The sequence below is a fragment of the Astyanax mexicanus genome, chromosome 5, assembly GCF_023375975.1.
Source record: "Astyanax mexicanus isolate ESR-SI-001 chromosome 5, AstMex3_surface, whole genome shotgun sequence".
Taxonomy (NCBI): domain Eukaryota; kingdom Metazoa; phylum Chordata; class Actinopteri; order Characiformes; family Acestrorhamphidae; genus Astyanax; species Astyanax mexicanus.
The window spans coordinates 9,957,287-9,980,485 of NC_064412.1; the positions used below are offsets into that span (position 1 = coordinate 9,957,287).

The 23,199-nt window shown below is 33.8% G+C and overlaps 3 protein-coding genes across 6 annotated transcripts; 2 read left to right on the plus strand and 1 right to left on the minus strand.

The window, feature by feature from the left end:
• The first annotated feature begins 520 nt into the window (after positions 1 to 520).
• Positions 521 to 3,911, plus strand: rbp7b (retinol binding protein 7b, cellular). Its single transcript, XM_007253387.3, has 4 exons — positions 521 to 816; positions 2,595 to 2,773; positions 3,480 to 3,581; positions 3,697 to 3,911. Exons 1-4 carry the CDS (start codon positions 744 to 746, stop codon positions 3,748 to 3,750), a joined length of 408 nt encoding a protein of 135 aa, XP_007253449.1. The 5' UTR covers positions 521 to 743; the 3' UTR covers positions 3,751 to 3,911.
• A 3,189-nt stretch (positions 3,912 to 7,100) lies between these two features.
• On the plus strand, positions 7,101 to 13,707 carry cenps (centromere protein S). Its single transcript, XM_007253384.4, has 5 exons — positions 7,101 to 7,319; positions 9,336 to 9,459; positions 10,983 to 11,016; positions 11,121 to 11,187; positions 11,569 to 13,707. The coding sequence occupies exons 1-5, from the start codon at positions 7,293 to 7,295 to the stop codon at positions 11,719 to 11,721; spliced, it is 405 nt and encodes a 134-aa protein (XP_007253446.3). The 5' UTR covers positions 7,101 to 7,292; the 3' UTR covers positions 11,722 to 13,707.
• On the minus strand, positions 11,868 to 17,796 carry tardbpb (TAR DNA binding protein b). 4 transcript variants are annotated; one of them, XR_001518740.3, is made up of 7 exons: positions 16,924 to 17,795; positions 15,507 to 15,682; positions 15,254 to 15,394; positions 14,836 to 14,892; positions 14,476 to 14,646; positions 13,213 to 14,331; positions 11,868 to 12,444 (listed from the first exon to the last, which is right to left on the minus strand). XR_001518740.3 is itself a non-coding variant. In XM_007253385.4 (6 exons), the coding sequence occupies exons 1-6, from the start codon at positions 17,162 to 17,164 to the stop codon at positions 13,855 to 13,857; spliced, it is 1,263 nt and encodes a 420-aa protein (XP_007253447.2). In that variant the 5' UTR covers positions 17,165 to 17,796; the 3' UTR covers positions 11,868 to 13,854. The 4 variants fall into 4 exon arrangements, 3 of the variants coding, with proteins under 3 accessions (XP_007253447.2, XP_049335016.1, XP_007253448.2); XM_007253385.4 differs by having other exon boundaries at positions 11,868 to 14,331; positions 16,924 to 17,796; XM_049479059.1 differs by lacking the exon at positions 16,924 to 17,795 and adding an exon at positions 16,628 to 16,693 and having other exon boundaries at positions 11,868 to 14,331.
• Between the last annotated feature and the right edge of the window lie 5,403 nt (positions 17,797 to 23,199).

The window sequence follows — 23,199 nt, forward strand, 5'->3', positions numbered from 1 at the left end:
TAATTACACTGTGGGCGTCTGTTTTCACAGAGATCCACGTAAAAACACACCAGCAAGAGGAAATAGAGGAGCTACTGAACACGATGTTATGTGACAGAGAAAGCCAAAAAACTCACTGATCCTCCTGTTTTTTCAACTGCAGTCTGCATGCAAGAGTTCACCGAGTAAAAGTGTGAAATATTTTTCACAGACGTCCCCTTGAGAAACAAATCCTGTCTGGATAGAGATGTTTTAAGGGCCAAAAGGCACAGTACTTTGACAATGCCAGCTAAATTCTTGTAACAGTACTGTACTGCTATTGTAAACTATAATTAAGATTTGCCCTAGATAATAAACCTTGAACCTTGAATCAGGAATATAAAAAAAACACAGCATACCTGAACCAGCTACAACCTGCCCACAGCATAAACTCTCTATCCTCGACCCATGGCCCAAACATGTGCTTAATGAGACACATTGTTCTCATGCAGCTCCCCCGAGACATATCCTTCCCAAGTATGCAAAACGTTAGAATCAGACCCAGAGAACTGCCCTTCCGAGCCGGCCTTTAAAATAGCCATTGTGTCAGAGGGATCACCCCTGCCCCATATTACTACACACAGGACACTCAGCGAACTGAAATCCGACACATCACATCTGTGACTCTTTTACACGCCTTAATGCGCTTAAATTCCAACTGCCCAGGCCAAGACAGTCCAGAAGTTGCAGAAGGTGTCTGACTCTCCTCAGAGTGAATCTCAAACATGCCAGCCAACTACAGCGGGACGTGGGACATCGTGGAAAATGAAAACTTTGAGGCGTACATGGTTGCCCTTGGTGAGTAGAAGCTTTTAATCTGTATGATACAGGTTTTGGAACTCATTCATTTTAACTGAAGAATTGAGCTCTTCCAATTAATAAAGATATGTTCATAATTTCACCCTTTTGGGTTGCTGTCCAATAAGATACATGTATCTATATTTTTCTTAAATTTCTTTTTAGTTTACTACATATTTTGAAAACACAAACTATCCTTTACACTGTCTCAAACTGTCCTGATGAATGGACCAATAGAAATGATTTGAAATGAACTCTTTTTGCATTGACTTTCATTAAAAGTTGAAGGTTTTATCTATTTCCTGTTCTGTTACTGTTTTGGATATTCTTACATTTTTACATATGATTAATAATTGGAAGTTCTCCCTTCCAATTTGCTCTACTATTGCAATTTATAAATATCATAATTTACTTCATAAATAAAGTATAGAACTATAGAACTAAAAAGCTAAATTTTTATGTAATTTTTTTTGTCTTTTAAAGACATGCATGACTGATTTCTCCCCCTTCACATCATGATAATCAGTTCATGGTCATTCAGCAGAAGGGCTCAATTGGGACTACTGTAAACTATTATACACTTAATAAGCTGAAATAAGCTGGATTGTAGAAGAAAAACATAACATTTTTATTCAACTTTTATTTTTAATTAAGCCTGATAAAATAGAAGTTGAGAAAATATTAAAGTTATGTCAATGCTTCCTTAATATCTTGTGGTATCATTTTACACACTTTCAGAGGACACTAATATACTACTAATATAATACTACTATATTTAATAAGCACTTTCTTGTTTTTAGTGGTTAACTGTCTGCTTTTGGTGAGCTTGTTCTCCAGCTGTACAAGGTGTCTAACTGAGTTACTGTAGCCTTTCCGTCAGCTCCAATAATGTTTTTCAACTTTTTTACTTTACTTTAGTAAAATACATGATCCCCATTGCTCCATTTCCATGTGTTCTACAGAATTAAATACAAAATGGTCCACCGTGATGCCAAATTTGTAATTAGAGCCTGGGCAGTGCAGATATTTTTTTAGGGCCATGCTTTAGTTTACTATACTCTGTTTGGCCAAATCATGTACTTTTTGAACAGTAAATGTGCAATTAATTCATTTAAGTTAAACTAAATTAGATGCTCCAGATAATAAACTTAATGATTTAGGTCTTGTAAAGTGATCTGTTATAGCCAAGGCCATCAATCACTTCATTATTAAGTGTAACCCCACCTTCTTACAAATGACCGAAATGTTTTATGTAAATCATTTTTGCACGAAAAAAAAAATGTGGCACAGTTTAGAGGAGAATAATGAGATGGAAAATTTGCTGTCTTGTCATTAAAACATATGGGAGCGAGAGGAGCTATACAACATACTGCAACCAACCTGCAGAGCTGCTGGTTGCTTGTGGTTGCTTCACTTTTAAGGGACATTGCACTGAAAATGCTTTTATACAAGCATTGATTGCACCAATCTGAGAAAACTCCTGTAAGCCCCAGGGGATCTGCATCTGTATAAATACTCAATACTTAAACCAGCCCATCTTGCACCAACAATCATGACACACTCAAAATCACTGAAATCATCTTATAGATTATGTGTACATAATTTCTATGTACTGTCCTACAGCTGCATAATATATTGCTTTGAATTGTTGCCATATGATTGGCCAGTTAGATATTTGTAAGAATGAGTAGCTGTGTTTATCGGTAATTTGATTTAATGTTAGATAACAGTTATAAGAAGTGTTTGAAGAATCATTAAAGACACTTCTCTCATTACAGGAATTGATTTTGCGACGCGGAAGATAGCGGGCATGCTGAAGCCTCAGAAAGTGATTGAGCAAGATGGAGATTCTTTCGACATCAAAACTCTGACCTCCTTCAGAAACTACTCATGCACTTTCAAAGTCGGCGAGGAGTTTGAGGAGGTGACCAAAGGCCTGGACAACAGAAAATGCAAGGTAAACATATTATAATTTAACTTAATGCTAACCAACACATCTCACAAGCTGAGTGTTGGATGTTTTTAGAAACGTTTACTGAATGTTTCATTATAAAGTAAGCAGTGCTGTAATTTTGTATTAAGTAATTAATTGTTGTGCAGTTCAACCAAGTACATTACCAGTCAAAGGTTTGGACACAGCTTTAATAAGCACATATGAAATTACATAGGAAACAGTAAAAACAAAAAGGTGTTTGTCCCCCACTATAATCCCCTGATCTAAACATGATGAAATGAGATGATGATTTGAGGTGATTTAATTGGGATGAGCTGGAGCTTCACAGTATGAAGGAAAAGCAGCAACTATTGTTCAGCACCTCCAGGAACTTCTTCAAGATGCTAAAAAACTATTCCAGGTGAATCTGTGCAGATCTGTCCTCAAAGATAAATGCGCTACTTAGAAGTACTTAGAAGAATCTAAAGCATAAAACATATTCTGGTTTGTTTAACACTTTTTGTTCGCAAAATAATTCCTGTACAGCTTTAAAGTATTCAATATTAAATTTACAATGTAGAAAATCATAAAGAAAGAAAACACATTCAAGGAGAAGAGGTGTGTCCAAGCTTTTGCCTGCTACTGTATGTGACATTCTGTTGACAAACCATTTACTTTTCTTATTGTCTGTATAAAAAACATTCATATGTATGCAACTGCCTGTTCACAGACGCTGGTCAACTGGGATGGTGACAAGCTGGTGTGTGTGCAGAAAGGAGAGATCAAAGACAGAGGATGGACTCACTGGATAGAGGGAGATGTTCTCTATCTTGTATGTGCACATTTATTATTAGTTAAAAAAAAAAAAAGTAATTATACTGCTGCAGTGAAACTCATTTGGGTGAATTACAATCTCATTTCTGTTTCTTTCTCTCTCTTTTTTCCAGGAACTCAGATGTGGAGACAAAACCTGCAAACAAACCTATAAGAAAACTGCTTGATTTCAAGTTAACTGGAATAAATGTCTTTTTTAGATACTTTAGAAGTGAACTGTTTTACTACTACAATCTGTTGGTTTTATTCTTTTGGTTGAAACAAATAAACATCTATTCAAATAACTACATGATGTCTGTATGAAGTGAAATAAACCACATTTTAATAACTAGTGTAAGACTGTGCAATTTCTTTCCCAATAACTGAATGAAATATGCTGTATTATCATGTTTAACGTGTTTAACATTAAAAGTAAAATCAACCGAAAACCTATAGGAAAAATGCTTGATTTGAAATTAACTAGTATAAATGTCTTTTTTTAGATACTTTAGAAGTGAACTGTTTTCCTACTACAATTTTTTGTTTTGATTTGTTTGGTGGAACCAATTAAACATCTATGCAAATAAGTACATGATGTCTGTATGAAGTGAATTAAACCACATTTAAATACTAGTGTAAGACTGTGCAATTTCTTTTCCAATAAATGAATGAAATATGCTATATTATCATATTTACTGTATTTAACATTAAAAGTAAATTCAACCGAAAACCTATAGGAAAAATGCTTGATTTGAAGTTGTATAACTGGTATAAATGTCTTTTTTAGATACTTTAGAAGTGAACTGTTTTCCTACTACAATTTTTTGTTTTTTTATTTTTTTGTTTGAACCAATTAAACATCTATGCAAATAAGTACATGATGTCTGTATGAAATAAGTGAAATAAACCACATTTTAAATACTAGTGTAAGACTTTGCAACTTCTAACCCAAGACATTAATGAAATATGCTGTATTATTGTGTTTAATGTATTTAAAATTAAAAGTAAAATCAACCCAAAAAATTGCAGGAGAACTACATCTAAAAATACTTTATTACAAGTCAATCTGGAGCATTTCAATTCATCTATTATTAATGAAACTAAAAAATACAGAGGGATATTTTGTGTGTGTGACAGTTACAATATGTTAATGTGACAAGGTAATTGATTTTTTTATTTTAAGCAGTAGTTCAGCATCTCATTACCACAGTTCATATAAAAAAACGTAGATCTGTCCAAGAAGGGGAGTGGTCACCAAACTTCCTGTTGGAGAGCTACTGTATCTTCCTGCAGTTTTCACCTTTGATTCACATCTAAAGTTCATCAAGCCAAAGGTCTGTGCTGACTGTATGCAGGATTAAGTCATGTGAGCAGATCAGTGTTATAAGCTCTGGGTTATTGATCGCATGGCTGAAGGTTTGGGGGCTGCTAAGCTGTCACAGTGGTGCTCACTGCTCCAGAGGTAGTGCAGCATGGCTGACCCTTTGCTCTGACCCTGTTTTTTAAAGCTGGTATATGACAGGATAAGAATTTGATTGTACTGTACAAGTGAATAAATATATGGACTCTGGCTGCATGGACGGCAGGGGTGAAATAATTAAAAGCTCACCTACAGTGCTAACAGTTACAGTAGCAGTCAACATTTGGTACAATTTTAAAATAAGACTACATTTATAAAGGGGTTATGAATGGTTTATAAAGGATATTATTAATGGTTATTAATTAGGCCGCAAATGCTTTCAAACTCATTAATAAGCAGTTAATTAATAAATTACGACATAGACAGAAATGACAACAGTGAGTAAAAAACAAATGGCGAAGTAGTGATTCCACACTCATTTCTACTGTCAAACCTCAGATCTCTCCAGATACTGATCTTACTGTGTGTTTTCCATCAATCAGCATTAAACTTGTCTATGTTTGTAAGTATGTTTAACTATTTACTATAAATTAAATGACTAAGCAAACAACGGATCACTATTGTCTTTTTAATGAATGTGTTGTAACTGCTTATCAATGGTTTTAAGGCATTTACAACCTAATCAACAATACTTAATAAACTCATTTATAAACCATTTATAAACCCTTTATAAAGTGATACATGTACACACCTTAAATTCAGTGAAGACTTTTCTCCACCAAAGGGGCTTCCAATAGAGGAGCACCTGCCTAGTTATGTCATCTAACCTTTGTATAATTGCATTTTAACTAGGGCTGTCGATGTTAAAGCATTAAAGCCTGTGATTAACAAATTAATTACGCCACTAAGTTTGACCTGTCATGCATTATTTATTCCATTGGCCCACGTTGGCTTTATCTCCCCTCAAACATACAAGTATATACTAGTGTTTTAATTGACACCACTAATATAAAAATAACTGCATTTTACATTTAAATATCCACTATAAAAACTTGCGTCTTAAGAAGAACAAGTAATCGCTGTAATATTATACAGAGCCCTTAAAGGTGACATCCTGTAAAAAAAAAAAAATAATAATAATGCTAACCACGATTTATTAAGGGAATGAGAACCTAATGTGTGGGATAATTAAGGTGTGGCCACAACTTATTAAGGCGTGGGAACAAGTTAATTACATCATAGCCAATAAGATCCTTTTGTGGCCACAAGGTCCAGCTAATTAATCAAGCAGCTCTCAAGGGGTTGTGCACAATATGACTGTTTAAGGAAGGCAAACGGGTCTGCATACTGTCTGTGTCTGAGCCTATCAGCTTTTAGTATAAAAATTAAGTGTCTTTTACTTATCATTCTGCCATGTCTCACTGCAAGAGACTCCAAAATATCACCATAATTCACTCAGAGATGAAAAATAAAAAGAAACGAATTCACTCTCCATTTTCCTATTAAATATTTTCCTTGGATTAAAGGAGCTATGGTGTAATATTCAGTTTCTTCATGAGCATTCATTTACAGAAAAGCAAGCTTTATTATTCTCTGTACAAGACTTAAATATCTCATTCACATGCTTTAATTATCTCGTTCCCACTCATGAAGATCTCAATACCATGTGGCAATAATTCATGGCAACGCCTTAGGAGCTCATTCCCAAGCCTTTATAATAAGTCGTGGCCAGGCTTTATTTTTTTTTTACATGATGTCATGTATATATTGTAGATTAAAAAAGTCATTTCCATACAGTGATTTACATCTCAGGATTGATTCATTATTCCATAACTTTTATTTGAGAGGGGAGAAATTGTGTACAACGCAAAGCTTACATGCTAAGAGAGCCTGCTCATGAAACTTTGAAAGTTTTACAGGAATTTTGGTAGGAGAGAAATTGCAAGAAAGAAGGAAATCTCTATCTATCTATCTATCTATCTATCTATCTATCTATCTATCTATCTATCTATCTATCTATCTATCTATCTATCTATCTATCTATCTATCTATCTATCTATCTATCTATCTATCTATCTATCTATCTATCTATCTATCTATCTATCTATCTATCTATCTATCTATCTATCTATCTATCTATCTTTCTATTGTTATTGCCACTCCAAACCAATAGAGGGCGCCACTAACCTGCACTTTGTGAGGAAGCGTGTGTTGTTTAGTTACAAAGCGGGGAGTTAGTTTGGCGCAATTTTTAACATGTTAATGTCTTTAAACTCGTTTCTTTATAGAGTGGAGACTGTTTAATATTACAGACAGCTTTCTAACCATTAAATAAAGCTACAGCAGCTGTTAAAGACCCGCTGAGAGGACATGGATGAGAGTGAGGCGCACTCGCAGGTTGTAACTCCTATATTATTTACTTTATATTATAGTTATACATCACTTTGTGTAACCTAAATAACGCTAACTGGCTGAAAAATCAATGTCTGGAAGCTTGTTTGGGAACTTTTAAAGCCAGTTAGCTTAGTTCCAAACGTCGCATGGACGTTTGTTATGATGTTGATACCAGTAGTGTGCAATACCACCACTAGTTTACTGTTTATTTGCTTTTATATTTATTTACTGTCAGCCTGTGTGCAATAATAACATTGGTCACTACTTTCATGTAAAAACACTGGGGAACCATACTTCCTTTAATATATATATATATATATATATAAATACTCTATATATATATACCCTGGAAAAAAATAAGAGACCACTTAAAAATGATGAGTTTCTTTGATTTTACCTAATTAAACAACCTCTGGAATATAATCAAGAGGAAGATGAACGATCACAAGCCATCAAACCAAACTAAACTGATTGGATTTTTGCTCCAGGAGTAAAGGCATAAAGATATCCAAAAGCAGTGTGTAAGAGAACATGCCAAGATGCATGTATTACACCACATATTGATTTCTGAACTCTTAAAACTTTATGAATATGAGCTTGTTTTCTTTGCATTATTTGAGGTCTGAAAATAAATGCAATATACTTTTCTGCAAATTTGGGAGAAACGTTGTCTGTATTTTATATAACAAAACATATGTTAATTTTACTCAAACATATACCTATAAATAGCAAAATCAGAGGAACTGATTCAGAAGCTGAAGTGGTCTCCCACTTTTTCTACAGAGATGTATACATACTAGTGCATCTAAAAAAAAGTTACTTAATTTCAGTAATTCATTTTAAAATGTGAAACTCACATATTATATAGATGTATTACACACAGAGTGATCTATTTTAAGCATTCATTTCTTTTACCGTTGATGATCATGGCTTACAGCCAATGAAAACCCAAAAATCAGTGTCTCAGAAAATTTGAATAATATATAAGACTAATTGGTACTATTGGCAGTGTGCCAAGTCCTGCTGGAAAATGAAATCCACATCTCTATAAAAGTTGTCAGCATGAAGACTTTGGACTTGATATAACTCAGTGGTCCAACACCAGCAGATGACATGTCTCTCCAAACCATCACTGACCATCAGTAAATTTAGCATTTCATTGGTAAATCAAGGGACCAGAGTCTGGAGGAAGAGTGGAGAGACACACAGTCCAAACTTAATGGGGGCATACCATCTGCTGGTGTTGGTCCACTGTGTTTATATCAAGTCCGAAGTCCAAATGATAATCTAATTGTTTAAGATGCACTAGTATAGATTTTTATTTTTATCTTATATTGTTGTATATTTCCTGTGACTTCTGTCCTGTCCTTGGCACTGCTGTAACATTGCAAATTTCCCTGCTGTGGGATTATTCCAAAGGCTTATATAGAGATGTAAGTACTGTACTTAAGTACTAGAATGTTGTATCTGGATCGACTGGAGTATTCTTTTTTTTTTCTCCTCCTTCTACTTTTACTTCACTACATATTTTGGATGAGATTAGTATATGTATTAGTATAGTACTCGTTACAATTATTAAAATGTTAGGAATCATTCTAAACCCACATTATCACTAAAGCCAGAGCAGTAGTTGTTCTGCACTGTCTCACTGGGTTTGATGAAGCTCCTCATCATTGAGTGAATCAAGAGATCAAGCTGATCTTATAAGAAGACCTCGCTGCTCCTGTTCTATCTTTAGCACTGCTAACTTTCCAATGCTTACTGTAATAACTATACTAATAACAAAGTACTGTACTTTTACTTTTAGTACTTCAGTACTACATTTTACAATAAACTATTGGCAATACATAAGTACAGAAAAATGTTAAATACTTCAAGTATGAAGCTTAAAGAACACTTCAACTTCTACTCTTCTAAGTCATGTTTTTGATAGAGCTCATGTACTTTTACTCAAGTTTGGGTCTTTAATATTCATGTTCTGTCTGGGCTTATCTTATCCCATAATTCTGCCTTTTTCAGAGACTGAAAGCAGCTGTTCACTACACAGTTGGAAAAATTTGCAAGAACCTAACCTCGGAGTATGAGCGAGAATTCAGCCGACAGGCAGTTGCAGCTATGGCTGAAATCACATTCAGGCAGTGTGGTAAGTTTAAAGATCACACAGATGGCAAAAAGACATTGAATCAACCTTTATTCATCCAATTTTTATTTCATATTCAATGCATCACTAAGCATTAAAACAACCTTGATCTCCCACATCAGAATCATTTTATTTGCGCCCATTGACTTTACATAAACTCAATGTTATGGTTTTATATGCAGTACCAGTCAAACCAGTGTGTTTGGACACACCTCTTTTCATTTAATGTTCTTTATCTTTTCTATAATTATATTATTTTTTTTACATTGTAGATTAATATTTAAGATGTCAAAACTATAAAGATAGCATAGGCATTTAACAAAGTAAACAAAAAAAGTTTTAAACCATAAAATCTCAGACTTATTTCTGAAGATAGATGCCAAATTCAAAACTGAATCAGAATAATTCAGTGAGCAGCTCAATTATATTTTTAATATTTTTAAGGTTAAAATCCTGATGTAACAGCCACTTTTATTTATCATATTGTTCTAGAAGTCGTGAGTTAGAACTAATTATATGGAATGTAAAACATTTAATTAAATTGTTTGAAATGTTGTATGGCTAGAACAGACCTGTAGAAATAAAAAATACACTTTTAAAAATAGATTTATCTTAAAGACTAACCCAGTACAGCTACATTCATGTAAACATACATATAAATAAGGTTGAATGAACACTCGCACATTTCCACACTGTACTATAGTGATGCTCTCAGTATGTTTATTATGTCTCATAGGGGCTTTACTAGTCAAAGTGAAGGATGGAGGGCTGTAAGGAATCTTTTCCAGTTTTTAAAGGTTTTTTGATAAATCTGTTACTAGGGGGTTCTTGTGTTTTTTTGTTGCCCACATTTAGTATTCTCTCAGTTGGCTTCATTATGGTAGAACCTGAAAAGATTCTCCAACTGTCTTAAATGAGTTGTAGGTGCTGAGCACTTGTTTACCTCTTTTTCTTCACTCTGTGCTTTAACTCGTCTCAATCCACCTGGGCTAGACTTAACCCTTTTTTATATACTACCTTATTAAGTTCATGTTAATTCCTAGTTTTATGTATTTAATATTAATCTACAATGTAGTTAATAATAAACATAAAGAATAAGTAATTGAGAATTTGTGCAAACTTTGGACTGGTACTGTACAGTTTGTACTTAACTCTACTTATATTAAATATGTATATCTTGTTTGTATGTTATTAATTTGTAAGTACTTTGTCAGTACTAATATTTGTGGGAAGCTACTTTCACCTTAAAGCACTGAATGTAGATTTAAAGCCCCAACCATTCAGACCCGTTAAAAGAACATCGATTCAGTGTCAGAATTCCAACACTAACCAATGATGCCTATGAGGCTATTTAAAACAATAGCCTAGTTGTTTTCCATAATCAGTCTTTAAAAAAAGATGTAATACAAAAAAAGTAAAGTTTATTCAATGTTCTTTCCTAGCATGGAGTGTTTTGTATGATAAAAAGACTTCCTTTATTATAAATTGCTTATCACACACCACTCACTGTTTGTTTTGTATTGTAGATACATTTGCCAAGGACCTGGAAGCCTTTGCCAGGTAATTTCAGTTTTACTGGATACACTGGAAAGTAAAGTGTGAAAATAATTAAATTTAAGAATAAGTTTAAGAATAACTGGTCTTTCTGAATGTTTTCTTTCCAGGCATGCAAAACGACAGAACATTAACATGGACGATGTAAAACTTCTCGCAAGACGAAGCACAGCACTGGTATGAATAATCATAATAATTAAAATAACAGAACTAATCTGTTAACTAAACACCTTAACCAAGTATAAGAAACATCATTTGAAAATACAGCATTAGACAGAAACCTACAGAATTAGAATAACTGCTTGCAGCGATTATTTAAAACATATTGAAGCTTTTTGGCACATAATATTTTTAAGAGGCTAGAATATATAGCTGCATAGCTTAATCCATTTATGGCAGAGTGATGCATCAAGGTACATTAAAGACAGGGGGTGGAAAATCAGGATGTTTGTACTCTTAAGTTAATGTAAGATTATGTACTGCTCCCTTGAATTGAGGTGATTCCAGTAATGTAAAGAAACACTTATACGTAATTTTTGTTTTTGAATGTGTTTTTAGTATAACTACATCCAACAGAAGAGCGAAGAAGTTGCACAAACAAATCAAGAACTGAAGGAGAAGCGAAAGAAGAATGCTGCCAGGAGGAAGACCAAAAGTGTAGAAGATAATGAGGCAAATGAGGATGCAATGGACACTGAAGTGACAACCTAATTGCATGGCCAGTGGAAGATAATTGAGTATAACTAGGAAGATATGTATAATAAAATGTGCATACATTTGTTAATTTTTCCCCTTGAAGAACATTTATTCTAATGGGAGAAATGAGGAACTTTGAATAATTCACTCACAAACATGCATCCAGGTTGTTATTTTATTGTAATACAGAGTGTGCAAAACAGTTTTCCACTGCCTGTGAATGTAAGAAATTGTAACCGTATAAAACACTGTTCAATTTTGATATAAAACTGTTGAATGCCAAGACATTTGGTAAATAGATTTGTGACCTACATCCTTTCACATCCACAGATGCCACATTTTCTAGACTGCTTTGACCAAAAAATGAAAATGGAGACACTAAAATCACAAAAGCACCAATTATTGCATTTCAGTGTACAAAATCAGTCCCTGGTCATATTTTGCATCTAAATGATTAGATTACTGTTTTGGGTCCAGATTAAGCCTATTTTAAATCGTGCATTTAAAGCATCTAACAAATGTGTCATTCAAACAAACCACAGCCAAGCTTAATCTGGCTCCAAAAAAGCCCAATGCAAGGTGCCTGTAGATCAGCTAAATTATACGGTGTCCATTTCTGTTACCAGAGACGCTAATGGTGTAATGGGCAACCAGACACTCCTCCATCTTCTGCTGTCCCCAAACAGACTTTCCACTTGGGGTTCAGGCACAACCCGCAGCCAGCCATATCCCAGGCCCCTAAATGTGTGAATTGAGTTAGTTTTCTGTTTTTTTCCATATATCATTTAAGGTCAATCCAGTATGAGATCTAGTCAAATATTTTTTTTTATTGAAGCACTCCCTTCATTTGACAAGCCATATAAAATGCCTTTGAAAACATTTAGCAAATGTTATCTATAAGGAATTCAATCCACAGACATTCACAGCACTCAACATACAGGTCACACTTACACCATCACTCGTTCTCACCCCCCTCAGCGTCCACTGACGAGGTCATCCACATCAAAGTTCACACTTACAGGTCAAGTTACAAGGAAATAAAGCACACACACCATACAGCATTCATATCAGATTATATAAGCAAGACAAAAAAAATATTTCATCACAACATTCCACTAGCTACTTAAACACATTGTCAGTCTACTGTAGGAGAAAAGGAAAATGGGAGGCCTAAAGGGGAGGGGGGGAATATCCTTTAGGGTACAGGTAAACTAATTGTCCATGTATTGGGGGTTGTATATAGGTAAAGCTGGGAATTGTCAAGCTCTCAATCACACGCTCACAAAAGCCACCCACTGCAGTCACATTTGAGCTCTTTCATTGCACTCGCATCAGTCTTTTTCGCTCGCTCGCTTCCACGCTTTCCTCTCTCCGTTCGCTCACTCGCAGCCTTCTCACTCTTCTCCACCACCAATCGCACTCAAGAGTTGTTAAAATTGTTCATTTTCAGCGTAGTTCTTGTCAATCAGAAAAAAGGAAGTTGATTAAAACAAAGGAGACACCCACCGTGTCAGCGAGCCGTGCGATGAGAGCTTTTAGACATGGGGAAGAAGGTGGGATTATGATCTCAGCCACACAGTGCTGCCACAGAGGGCCTTCTTCCCAGGCAAAACCCGCAGCTGGTAACTGCAGAAGAGATTTCGATGGAGGCTTTTAAATGTATTTTTACCAAACAGTTTTGCAAACAATGCTGAACTCAAAAGATTGCAGGTTTCAACCAGATTCTTTCCAATGCAAGCTTTTAAAAAAGATCAGTGGATATTTTGGTCTTTTCGCATGCATGTTCAATGACCACTGTTTAAATCGCATGCATTCTAAGAATCCAGTTGAACTGTAATTTCTCCCTACTCCCATGCAATCAATACAACAATGTAAAGAAAATAAAAAAAAAGTTACACCAAAGATGATGCATTTCTGTGTAACACTCTGATTAACATAGCTCACTTTAAACACTAAATTTAATCTCTTGTTTAAATGTACAAAACAATCTGCTTTCCCTCCCCCACCCCCAAGTTTTCCCCCATCTCTCCTGCTCCCCCTCTCAAACACACACCTGACAAGAGTTAAGTCTCTCAAAAAAAATACTTACCAAACACACACACTAGAAATACCAACACTTCAAAAACAAACACCATCCGCTTCCACAACTTACATACCCCACCCTGAAGACTTTGACTCCATACTGGAGCCGAAGCTTGTGTTAAACCCAGTGCCACCTGCACTGGTATTTGACCCGGCACCCCACCCAAGAGCAGCTGAACTGCTGTTGTAGTTACTGCTGCCTGAGCCATATGGCGTCTGGTCTCGAGAGGAGCCTGTGCTTGTGCTCGAGCCAGATGTGGTGGACTGACCCTGTTGAGCCAACATGCCCATCATTCCCCAGCTGCTCTGCAGAGCAGCCTGGGCAGCAGCCATCATGGCTGGGTTGAGGTTGAAGTTACCAAAGTTGCTCAGGCTACTAGAGCTGCTGCGACTGCTGCCAAAGCCCTGACCCCCAAACCCGTTCCCAAAGCGGCCTGCCCGATCCATCATGTGCCTACTGTTGTTATGTTTAGGCTCTGCATTAGAAATGTGCACGCTCACTCCTTTGACGATCAGGTCTTCTCCACAAAGGGAGGAGGCAACCTGTTGGAGAAGAGAGGGAAAAAAAAAGAACATTTTGCATGTTTTAGTAAAACATCAATACTACTAGTGTATGCACTTAGATATGATCAATTATTAAATTACAATACTGCTGTCTGACAATCATTTGATTGATCTGATACATACCTGATCATCAGCAAAAGTAACAAAAGCAAAAGCTCGGAAAGGCTTTGGGATGAAGACGTCTGTGACCTCGCCGTACTGCATGAAGAACTGCCGCAGGTCATCGGCGGTCATGTCCTCTGTGCAGCGCCCCACAAATACCTTTCTGCTCCTCATTGGCTCATCAGGACCTTGCTGTTACAGAAGAGAGACAATTTGTTGGTTCTGCCTAAAAGCAGTTTTGCTGTTGAGGGGCTTTCCTACCACGTCATTTGACTTCCCAAATGTAACATTACTGGCATTTGGCACATGCTCTGATCCAGAGCAGCTAACGATTTTAAATCATGTTATAGAAGTAGGCGAATGTAGCTTTAAGTTTCTCACCCAATGACTCTTATTGGTATAGCAAGGTGTTGTCCAGTTGGAGTACGGAACCTCAGTCTGCCATAGGGGTTGACAACATGATAATTTATTGTTATCGTGGCTTTTTTTTTTTCCGTGATACATTGTATGTAATGAAGTCTGCTTTTTTCTGTCCACACTGAATATAGCCAGTTCTTACAGGATATTGACCAACTGCACTATTCGTTAAAAGGAGAGCATAATTAAACCTAGATCTTGATTTAATGCAGTGCAGAGCATGACATTTTGAAAAACAAGTTGATTTAATGAATTTAACCTTGTAAAAACTTACTGATATTTATATTAAGCAGCAAGTAAACAACTTGACTATAGTAATAATACACCACATTTCATATTGCTCACCATTTGTAGTGTACTGTGGCAGTGAAAAACTTCTTACCTTAGAGTTCGGCAATTTGCAGTCGCACCATCTCCCGTCGATCATATGCCGCTGAGCAATGACTTTACTTTGCGTTTCCCATTCACCAAATCTCACAAATCCGAACCCCTTTGAATTTCCAGTCTTAACATCACGCTTTACCTGGGAGAGGCAGGGAGAGATCAGAACACAGTGAGCTAAACTTTCACATCAATACAAATATTGCAGTTGCCTACACATTGTGCAATTTGAATAGTGGACATTGGTTGTTTACCTGCACCATAATGACTTCACCAAAGGTACTGAAGTAGTCTTTTAAATCTTGTTCTGAAGTTTTCCAAGGCAAACCCAACACAATCAGATCTGAAGTTTTATGGTCTCCTCTTTTCATCTTTGCAGATGAAGCCTCGATCTCGTCCATCTTCCTTTTGTTGTCTGGGAGGGCCGGTTCTAAAATTAAAAACATCACAATTATTAGCAACCAATTGATTTAAATGTACTTTGTATAGCCATTTAACTATATTTGCAGTTTGTATGTATAGTATTGTGGTACATTAAAAGAGAAATCCAGAGCGAAATGGACTTGGGGATTAGAAAATACCAAGGACAAACTTTTGTTGAATAGTCCACCTTCATTCGTCCCTAGCATTCCGAAATACAGCATTTTTAACCTATGCTTGCAACAGGCTTACAATTTTACACCATTAATAAGACTCAAAGTGGCCTTGAGTAACTCTAAAAAAAGTCGACTGATGAGCATGAATGAATACGTAGGATAGGTGATCAGTTTACAAAATTAATTCATGCGTTTCCACAAAATTAATATTGCCGTCTGTTCCTCTACCTCAAGGTACTGTGTGTATAAACACAGTTTTTTTATAAACTACATGTGCACTTTCAAAGCTCTCAGGGCCATATGTTTAAATGTCTATAAAATAATGCAGCGTGAAGCAACTGAGCATTGTAAGCCGGCTAATAGTGCAAACAGATTTTGTTTTTGTTCCTGTGGAATGTTTATAAAGCTTTAATATTAATTTTTTATATATTTATTTATTTAACAAATTGATATCGGAAACATTACCCGATATATCGTGATATTTAGGGTTTTATCGCCTACCATTATCCCATTATAGTCCAAGGATCATTATTTCTAGTACTTCTGTAACATGCTTGTTAGTTAACCTAGCTAGTGAGCCCCCAAGCTCAGCCCAAATGCTTCCTATTGCTAACATCACATTAATTCTATTTAGTTACGTTAGTTAAGGTCATTATTTACAGTACTTCTGTCGTTAACTAGTTTTTAAGCCCCTGAGAGAAAATTAATTCTATATATATATTTTAGCTATGGTTCTTTTCTAGGTGCATAGAAAGATAACGGCTTAACTAGTTACTAACCTTTAGGGTAATTCACGACGTTTTTGTTGTAGAAGTGTATTCTTGGAATGGATCAATAATTTATGGGGTTTTCTTTTCTCGAATCGATATTAGAAACACTGCCTGAAATATCGTGATATTTAGAGCCAAATTGCTCCCCTTTATCTACAGTCAAAGGGTAATTGTTTTCAGTACTTCGGTAGCTATGTAGTGGGCCCCAGAAAATAAGTTAATTTTGTTTACACTATCTAGCTATTGTTATTTTCTACGTGTGTAGAAAGATAAATCTATTTAATTAACTAGTTAACGTTACTAACCTTTAGGGTAATTCACGACGTAGACGAGGTTTCCCCAGCCGTTTTCAGGAGCATGCAGGACCCCCTCCACCAGGCGCACCCCCCGCATGCACTGCGATATGGGGCTCCGGTAGCGCAGGCCGCAGGCGCCCGGGAACTGCGCCGACACCGTGGAGAGCAGCACGGTTCCGTCGTCTTCTGACGGAATCTCCATTGGCTCCTCGTTCTCCTCCTCGGCCACGCGAATGTACATTTCAGCCATCTCGGCTCAGACAGCGGGCAGAGCTTATTTTTTAGCTAGAAAGCAGCTGGAAAAACGACGCTACAATAGCTAGCCTAGCTTAGCTTACGCTAACTATTAGCCTAGGAGCTAACAGCGGTCTCCCAACACTGGAAAAAAAAAGAAAGAAAACTGAACAAAAATAAGCCTCTTTCTTAGCTATAAACGTATGTAATTTAACAAAAATAATAGTATTAGTACACCACAATGTTTATGTTGTGCTCCCAACCTCAAATAATAGCTAAATCTCTCACAAAGCCAAACAACACGCCCGCTGCCCGGACACCTCCTCCGTTTCCTTTGTTAGCTAGGTAGGTAGTTAGCTTAGCGGTTAGCTAAACTAGCGTTAGCAAAACTAGCAAGCTAGCTAAGCGACCTCACTCCTGAATGAATGAGCGAAGCTAACGCTGCGTCTCTACAGCCTAAACCTTCTCAAACTAGCTATATAAAACACTCACACCGCCTATAAACTCCTCACAGTCTCACTACAGCCGCTCACACACCGAGAAACACCGCTATAACGCTGTAATCCTCACACTGCTACCTCGCTCCTGCTGCTGCTGAACTCGTGCTCCGCTTGTGTTTCTGGCCGAATGGCATCACCTAAGTCATGGAGGAAACACGTCACCGCCAGAGCAGCGCGTTGTTCTGGTGGGAGGAGATTTGGAGGTTTTTTGAATGGCCACAGATTATAGTAAACATATAAATTGCAATACATACGTTTAAAATAAAGATATATAAAAGATTCCTTACAATGTCTACTCTGTAGACATGAATACGTAGTCATGTGGTGACACATATATATGGTATATTCCGCCAAATCGCCCTGATGAAAAAAATATATACTTAAATTATTCTTAAACATATTAAGAAATGTGTAAGTATGCTGTAAATATACAAACAGATTATGTACTTACTTAAAACATATGAAAAGTACATTAATATTATGCTTTCATTAAATGTTTGAAAGTAAACGTAAAAAGTACAATAGAGTGTACTACGAAGTACACTTTTAATTTAATGTAATTCAATATACTTTTAAAATACTTTTTTCCAAATATATTTTTGTACATTTTTAGCAAAGTGTGTTAAAACAGCTGTTACCGAAAATCACTTAAAGTGCAATGTATCATGTAACTTTTTAGAAAGTCATTAAATTACTACATTTATATAATGTAAAGTAAATTTGTAACACGCTAAATACTATAGTACAGTATATTAAAATATATTTTTATACCCAACGAAGCATACTAGAAGTGTGCTACTTACAAAAGAAAGGGAAAAAAACATATTTGTACTCTACTGTAAATATATTTAGTATTAATTCTTAGTACATTTCTAATATGCCCGGTGTTTAATAGTGATACAGTTGTAATACAAATTAAATGTATTATAATTTTACTGTAAGCATACTCAAAATATGGGGTTTCATACATGAAGTAGTATGTTTAAATGTTACTTAAGTATATTTTAAATAGTTTAATTTTAGTACAATTAAGTACACTTAGCACAATTTAAGTAAGACTCCTATACAATTTTTAAGTTGTTCCATTTTAGCACTCTTTAAATATACTGAATAACAATGTGGCTACAAGTACACTTTAGTACACTATAGCATAATAATGCTTAGTATACTTTAATCTACTTTTTTTTTTTTACCCAGGGACACAACTAAAATGTAAAAAGTTAAACCATAAATGGGATTTGGAGTCACACAACAATGCAGAAAATTATAATTAATAATTATATTTCATGGTAAAGTTTATAGTTAGAGAGTGGGGACAGGTAACAAATGTTTTTTTTTTTTTTTTTTTTTTTTTTTACAGTATTTTCAGTAGTTTTTATTAATGTTTTTAATGACATATCTTACTTTTGCAATTAGGTCAATGTACAAGACACTATGCTTAATAATAATAAAATGTATTTTAAAGTTACTTTGTACATGGCACAGATTCGGCTGTACAATTTTTACAGTTTTAAATGTAGGATATTTTTTGTCATTATAGTGTTTATGCACTAAAATTTAAACATGTTTCAGACCTAGCGCACAGCTTATGCCTCGTCGTCTGAGAAATACAAACCCTACTCAAAATATTTTTTTTATATAAGTAAGCATAATACCGCAGTAGCTCTATGGAACTGAATGACACGTGGAAGAAGCACCATCTAGCGATCATTACCAGTAACACCCTCCCTGTATGAAGAGGCAGCGGTGTTCAGACCGGAGTCAGGAGGAGTCAGGGAGTTCGGGGAGTTTTGCGTACGAAAGTACAAAAGTCTTACTTAGATTGTCCTTATATTTTAAATATACTTGAGTAACATTTAAACATGCTACTTCATGTATGTAAACCCATATTTTAAATATGCTAACAGTAATATTGTATTACAACTATATTACTATTATACACCAGGTATATTAGAAATGTACTAAGAATTAAAGTGCTACCTTAAGTGGCCACAAGTTCAGTCGTGTTGTCCTGCTGCGGGATATACTGTTAAACCAGTAGTATCATTTTTAATATCAATTTTAATATTCAATCATCGTAATTATTTATATATTAAAAATTTTATTTAATATAAAATATATAAACCGACTTATTAAAAAAATAAGTCTTGTAACATGTAAGATATATATATCTGTACATGATAAAGTTGGTTTGAAATAAATACTTCTAACGATGATTGAGTTTAATGCATTTATTTGATAATTAATTTAATATAAAATAAATAAACAGACTAATTAAAAAAATAAGCCTCGTAACATGTAAGGAATATATATCTGTACATGATAAAGTTGGTTTGAAATGATTACTTCTTACGATGATTGAATTTTAATATTCACTCATCGTAATTATTTATATATTTAAAAATTAATTTAATATAAAATATATAAACCGACTTATTAAAAAATAAGCTTTGTAACATGTAAGGAATATATATCTGTACATGATAAAGTTGGTTTGAAATAAATACTTCTAACGATGATTGAGTTTAATGCATTTATTTGATAATTAATTTAATATAAGATAAATAAACCGACTAATTAAAAAAATAAGCCTTGTAACATGTAAGGAATATATATCTGTACATGATAAAGTTGGTTTGAAATGATTACTTCTTACGATGATTGAATTTTAATATTCACTCATCGTAATTATTTATATATTTAAAAATTAATTTAATATAAAATATATAAACCGACTTATTAAAAAATAAGCTTTGTAACATGTAAGGAATATATATCTGTACATGATAAAGTTGGTTTGAAATAAATACTTCTAACGATGATTGAGTTTAATGCATTTATTTGATAATTAATTTAATATAAGATAAATAAACCGACTAATTAAAAAAATAAGCCTTGTAACATGTAAGGAATATATATCTGTACATGATAAAGTTGGTTTGAAATGATTACTTCTTACGATGATTGAATTTTAATATTCACTCATCGTAATTATTTATATATTTAAAAATTAATTTAATATAAAATATATAAACCGACTTATTAAAAAATAAGCTTTGTAACATGTAAGGAATATATATCTGTACATGATAAAGTTGGTTTGAAATAAATACTTCTAACGATGATTGAGTTTAATGCATTTATTTGATAATTAATTTAATATAAGATAAATAAACCGACTAATTAAAAAAATAAGCCTTGTAACATGTAAGGAATATATATCTGTACATGATAAAGTTGGTTTGAAATAAATACTTCTAACGGTGTTTGAGTTTAATGCATTTATTTGATAATTAATTTAATATAAAATATATTAACCGACTAATTAAAAAAATAAGCTTTGTAACATGTAAGGAATATATATCTGTGCATGATAAAGTTGGTTTGAAATAAATACTTCTAACGGTGTTTGAGGGTAATGCATTAATTTGATCATTAATTTAATATAAAATATATAAACCGACTAATTAAAAAAAAAAAGTCTTGTAACATGTAAGGAATATATAGGTGTACATGATAAAGTTGAATTTAAATTATTACTTCTTACGATGATTGAGTTTAATGCATTTATTAGATAATTAATTTAATATAAAATATATAAACTGACTAATTAAAAAAATAAGCTTTGTAACATGTAAGAAATATATATCTGTACAACTGTCACGGAATGACCCAGGCAGGGAGACGAGGAGGCGGACACAAGTGCAGGTAAGAGCGATATAAATAATTTATTAAATAAATAACAAATAAACAATGAAACAAGAAACAAGTAAACACTTAACAAAGATAAACGAATAACCAAAAACCAAAACAACCCAGTGAAACTAGAGAACATAAACTAAGCCAACAAGAGATAATAATAATAACAAAAATAAACAAGGAATATATATACAAGAAAATTAACGAGGAACAGAATAAGTACTAAACTAAATAAGGCAGGGATATATTAACACAGCAAAAACAACAAGAAGCAAAACACTAAGCAGGGAACTAGGGAGCGACGAATGAAACAATGGATAAAAAAAACAGGAAACTAGAAATAAACAGAAAAACACAGAATAGGGAGCAAGGGAAACAAACTATGAATAAACACTGAACTAGGGCTATAGCAACACAGAAACGGAGAGACAGACAACAGAGGAAGGTGCAAAGACCGATGGAGGACAAGGTGGCAGAGGAGGGCTATAGTAACATAAAACACACTAGAATTGGAAACACCTGGGGAAGGGGCGGAGCCCTGTCTCATGTATATATAAACCGACTAATTAAAAAAATAAGCCTTGTAACATGTAAGGAATATATAGGTGTACATGATTAAGTTGGTTTGAAATAAATACTTCTACCGATGATTGAGTTTAATGCATTTATTTGATAATTAATTTAATATAAAGAATATAAACCGACTAATTATAAAAATAAGCCTGTAACATGTAAGGAATATATATCTGTACATGATAAAGTTGGTTTCAAATAAATACTTCTAACGATGATTGAGTTTAATGCATTTATTTGATAATTAATTTAAAATAAAATAAATAAACCGACTAATTAAAAAAATAAGCCTTGTAACATGTAAGGAATATATATCTGTACATGATAAAGTTGATTTGAAATGATTACTTCTAACGATGATTGAGTTTAATGCATTTATTTGATAATTAATTTAAAATAAAATAAATAAACCGACTAATTAAAAAAATAAGCCTTGTAACATGTAAGGAATATATATCTGTACATGATAAAGTTGGTTTCAAATAAATACTTCTAACGATGATTGAGTTTAATGCATTTATTTGATAATTAATTTAATATAAAATAAATGAACTAAGTAATTTAAAAAATACGCTTTGTAACATGAAAGGAATATATACGTGTACATGATAAAGTTGAATTGAAATTATTACTTCTAACGATGATTGAGTTTAATGCATTTATTCGATAATTAATTAAATATAAAATAAATAAACCAATTAGTTAAAAAAATAAGCCTTGTAACATGTAAGGAATATATATCTGTACATGATAAAGTTGATTTGAAATTATTACTTCTAACGATGATTGAGTTTAATGCATTTATTTGATAATTAATTTAATATAAAATATATACACAGACTAATTTAAAAAATAAGCTTTGTAACATGTAAGGAATATATAGGTGTACATGATACAGTGGATTTGAAATGATTACTTCTGACGATGATTGAGTTTAATGCATTTATTTGATCATTCATTTAACGTAAAATAAGTGAATTGACTAAATGAAAAAGTAAGCCTTAACATGTAACATGTAAGGAAATTCTATTTTAAAATAAATTAACAGACTCATTAAAAATAAGCTTTGTAATATAAGGATGATGTATATGTACATGACAAAGTTGATTTGAGACTATTACATTCATTGATAACTGAGTTTAATGCATTTATTTGACTAATAAAGTTGTAAAAAGTAATAAATTAACTATTTATATTTAAGGCTTGTAATATGTAGGCAATATATGTTTGTATAACTTACTGTTAGTTTTGCCATCAAGGAATCACATTTAAGAGAGTT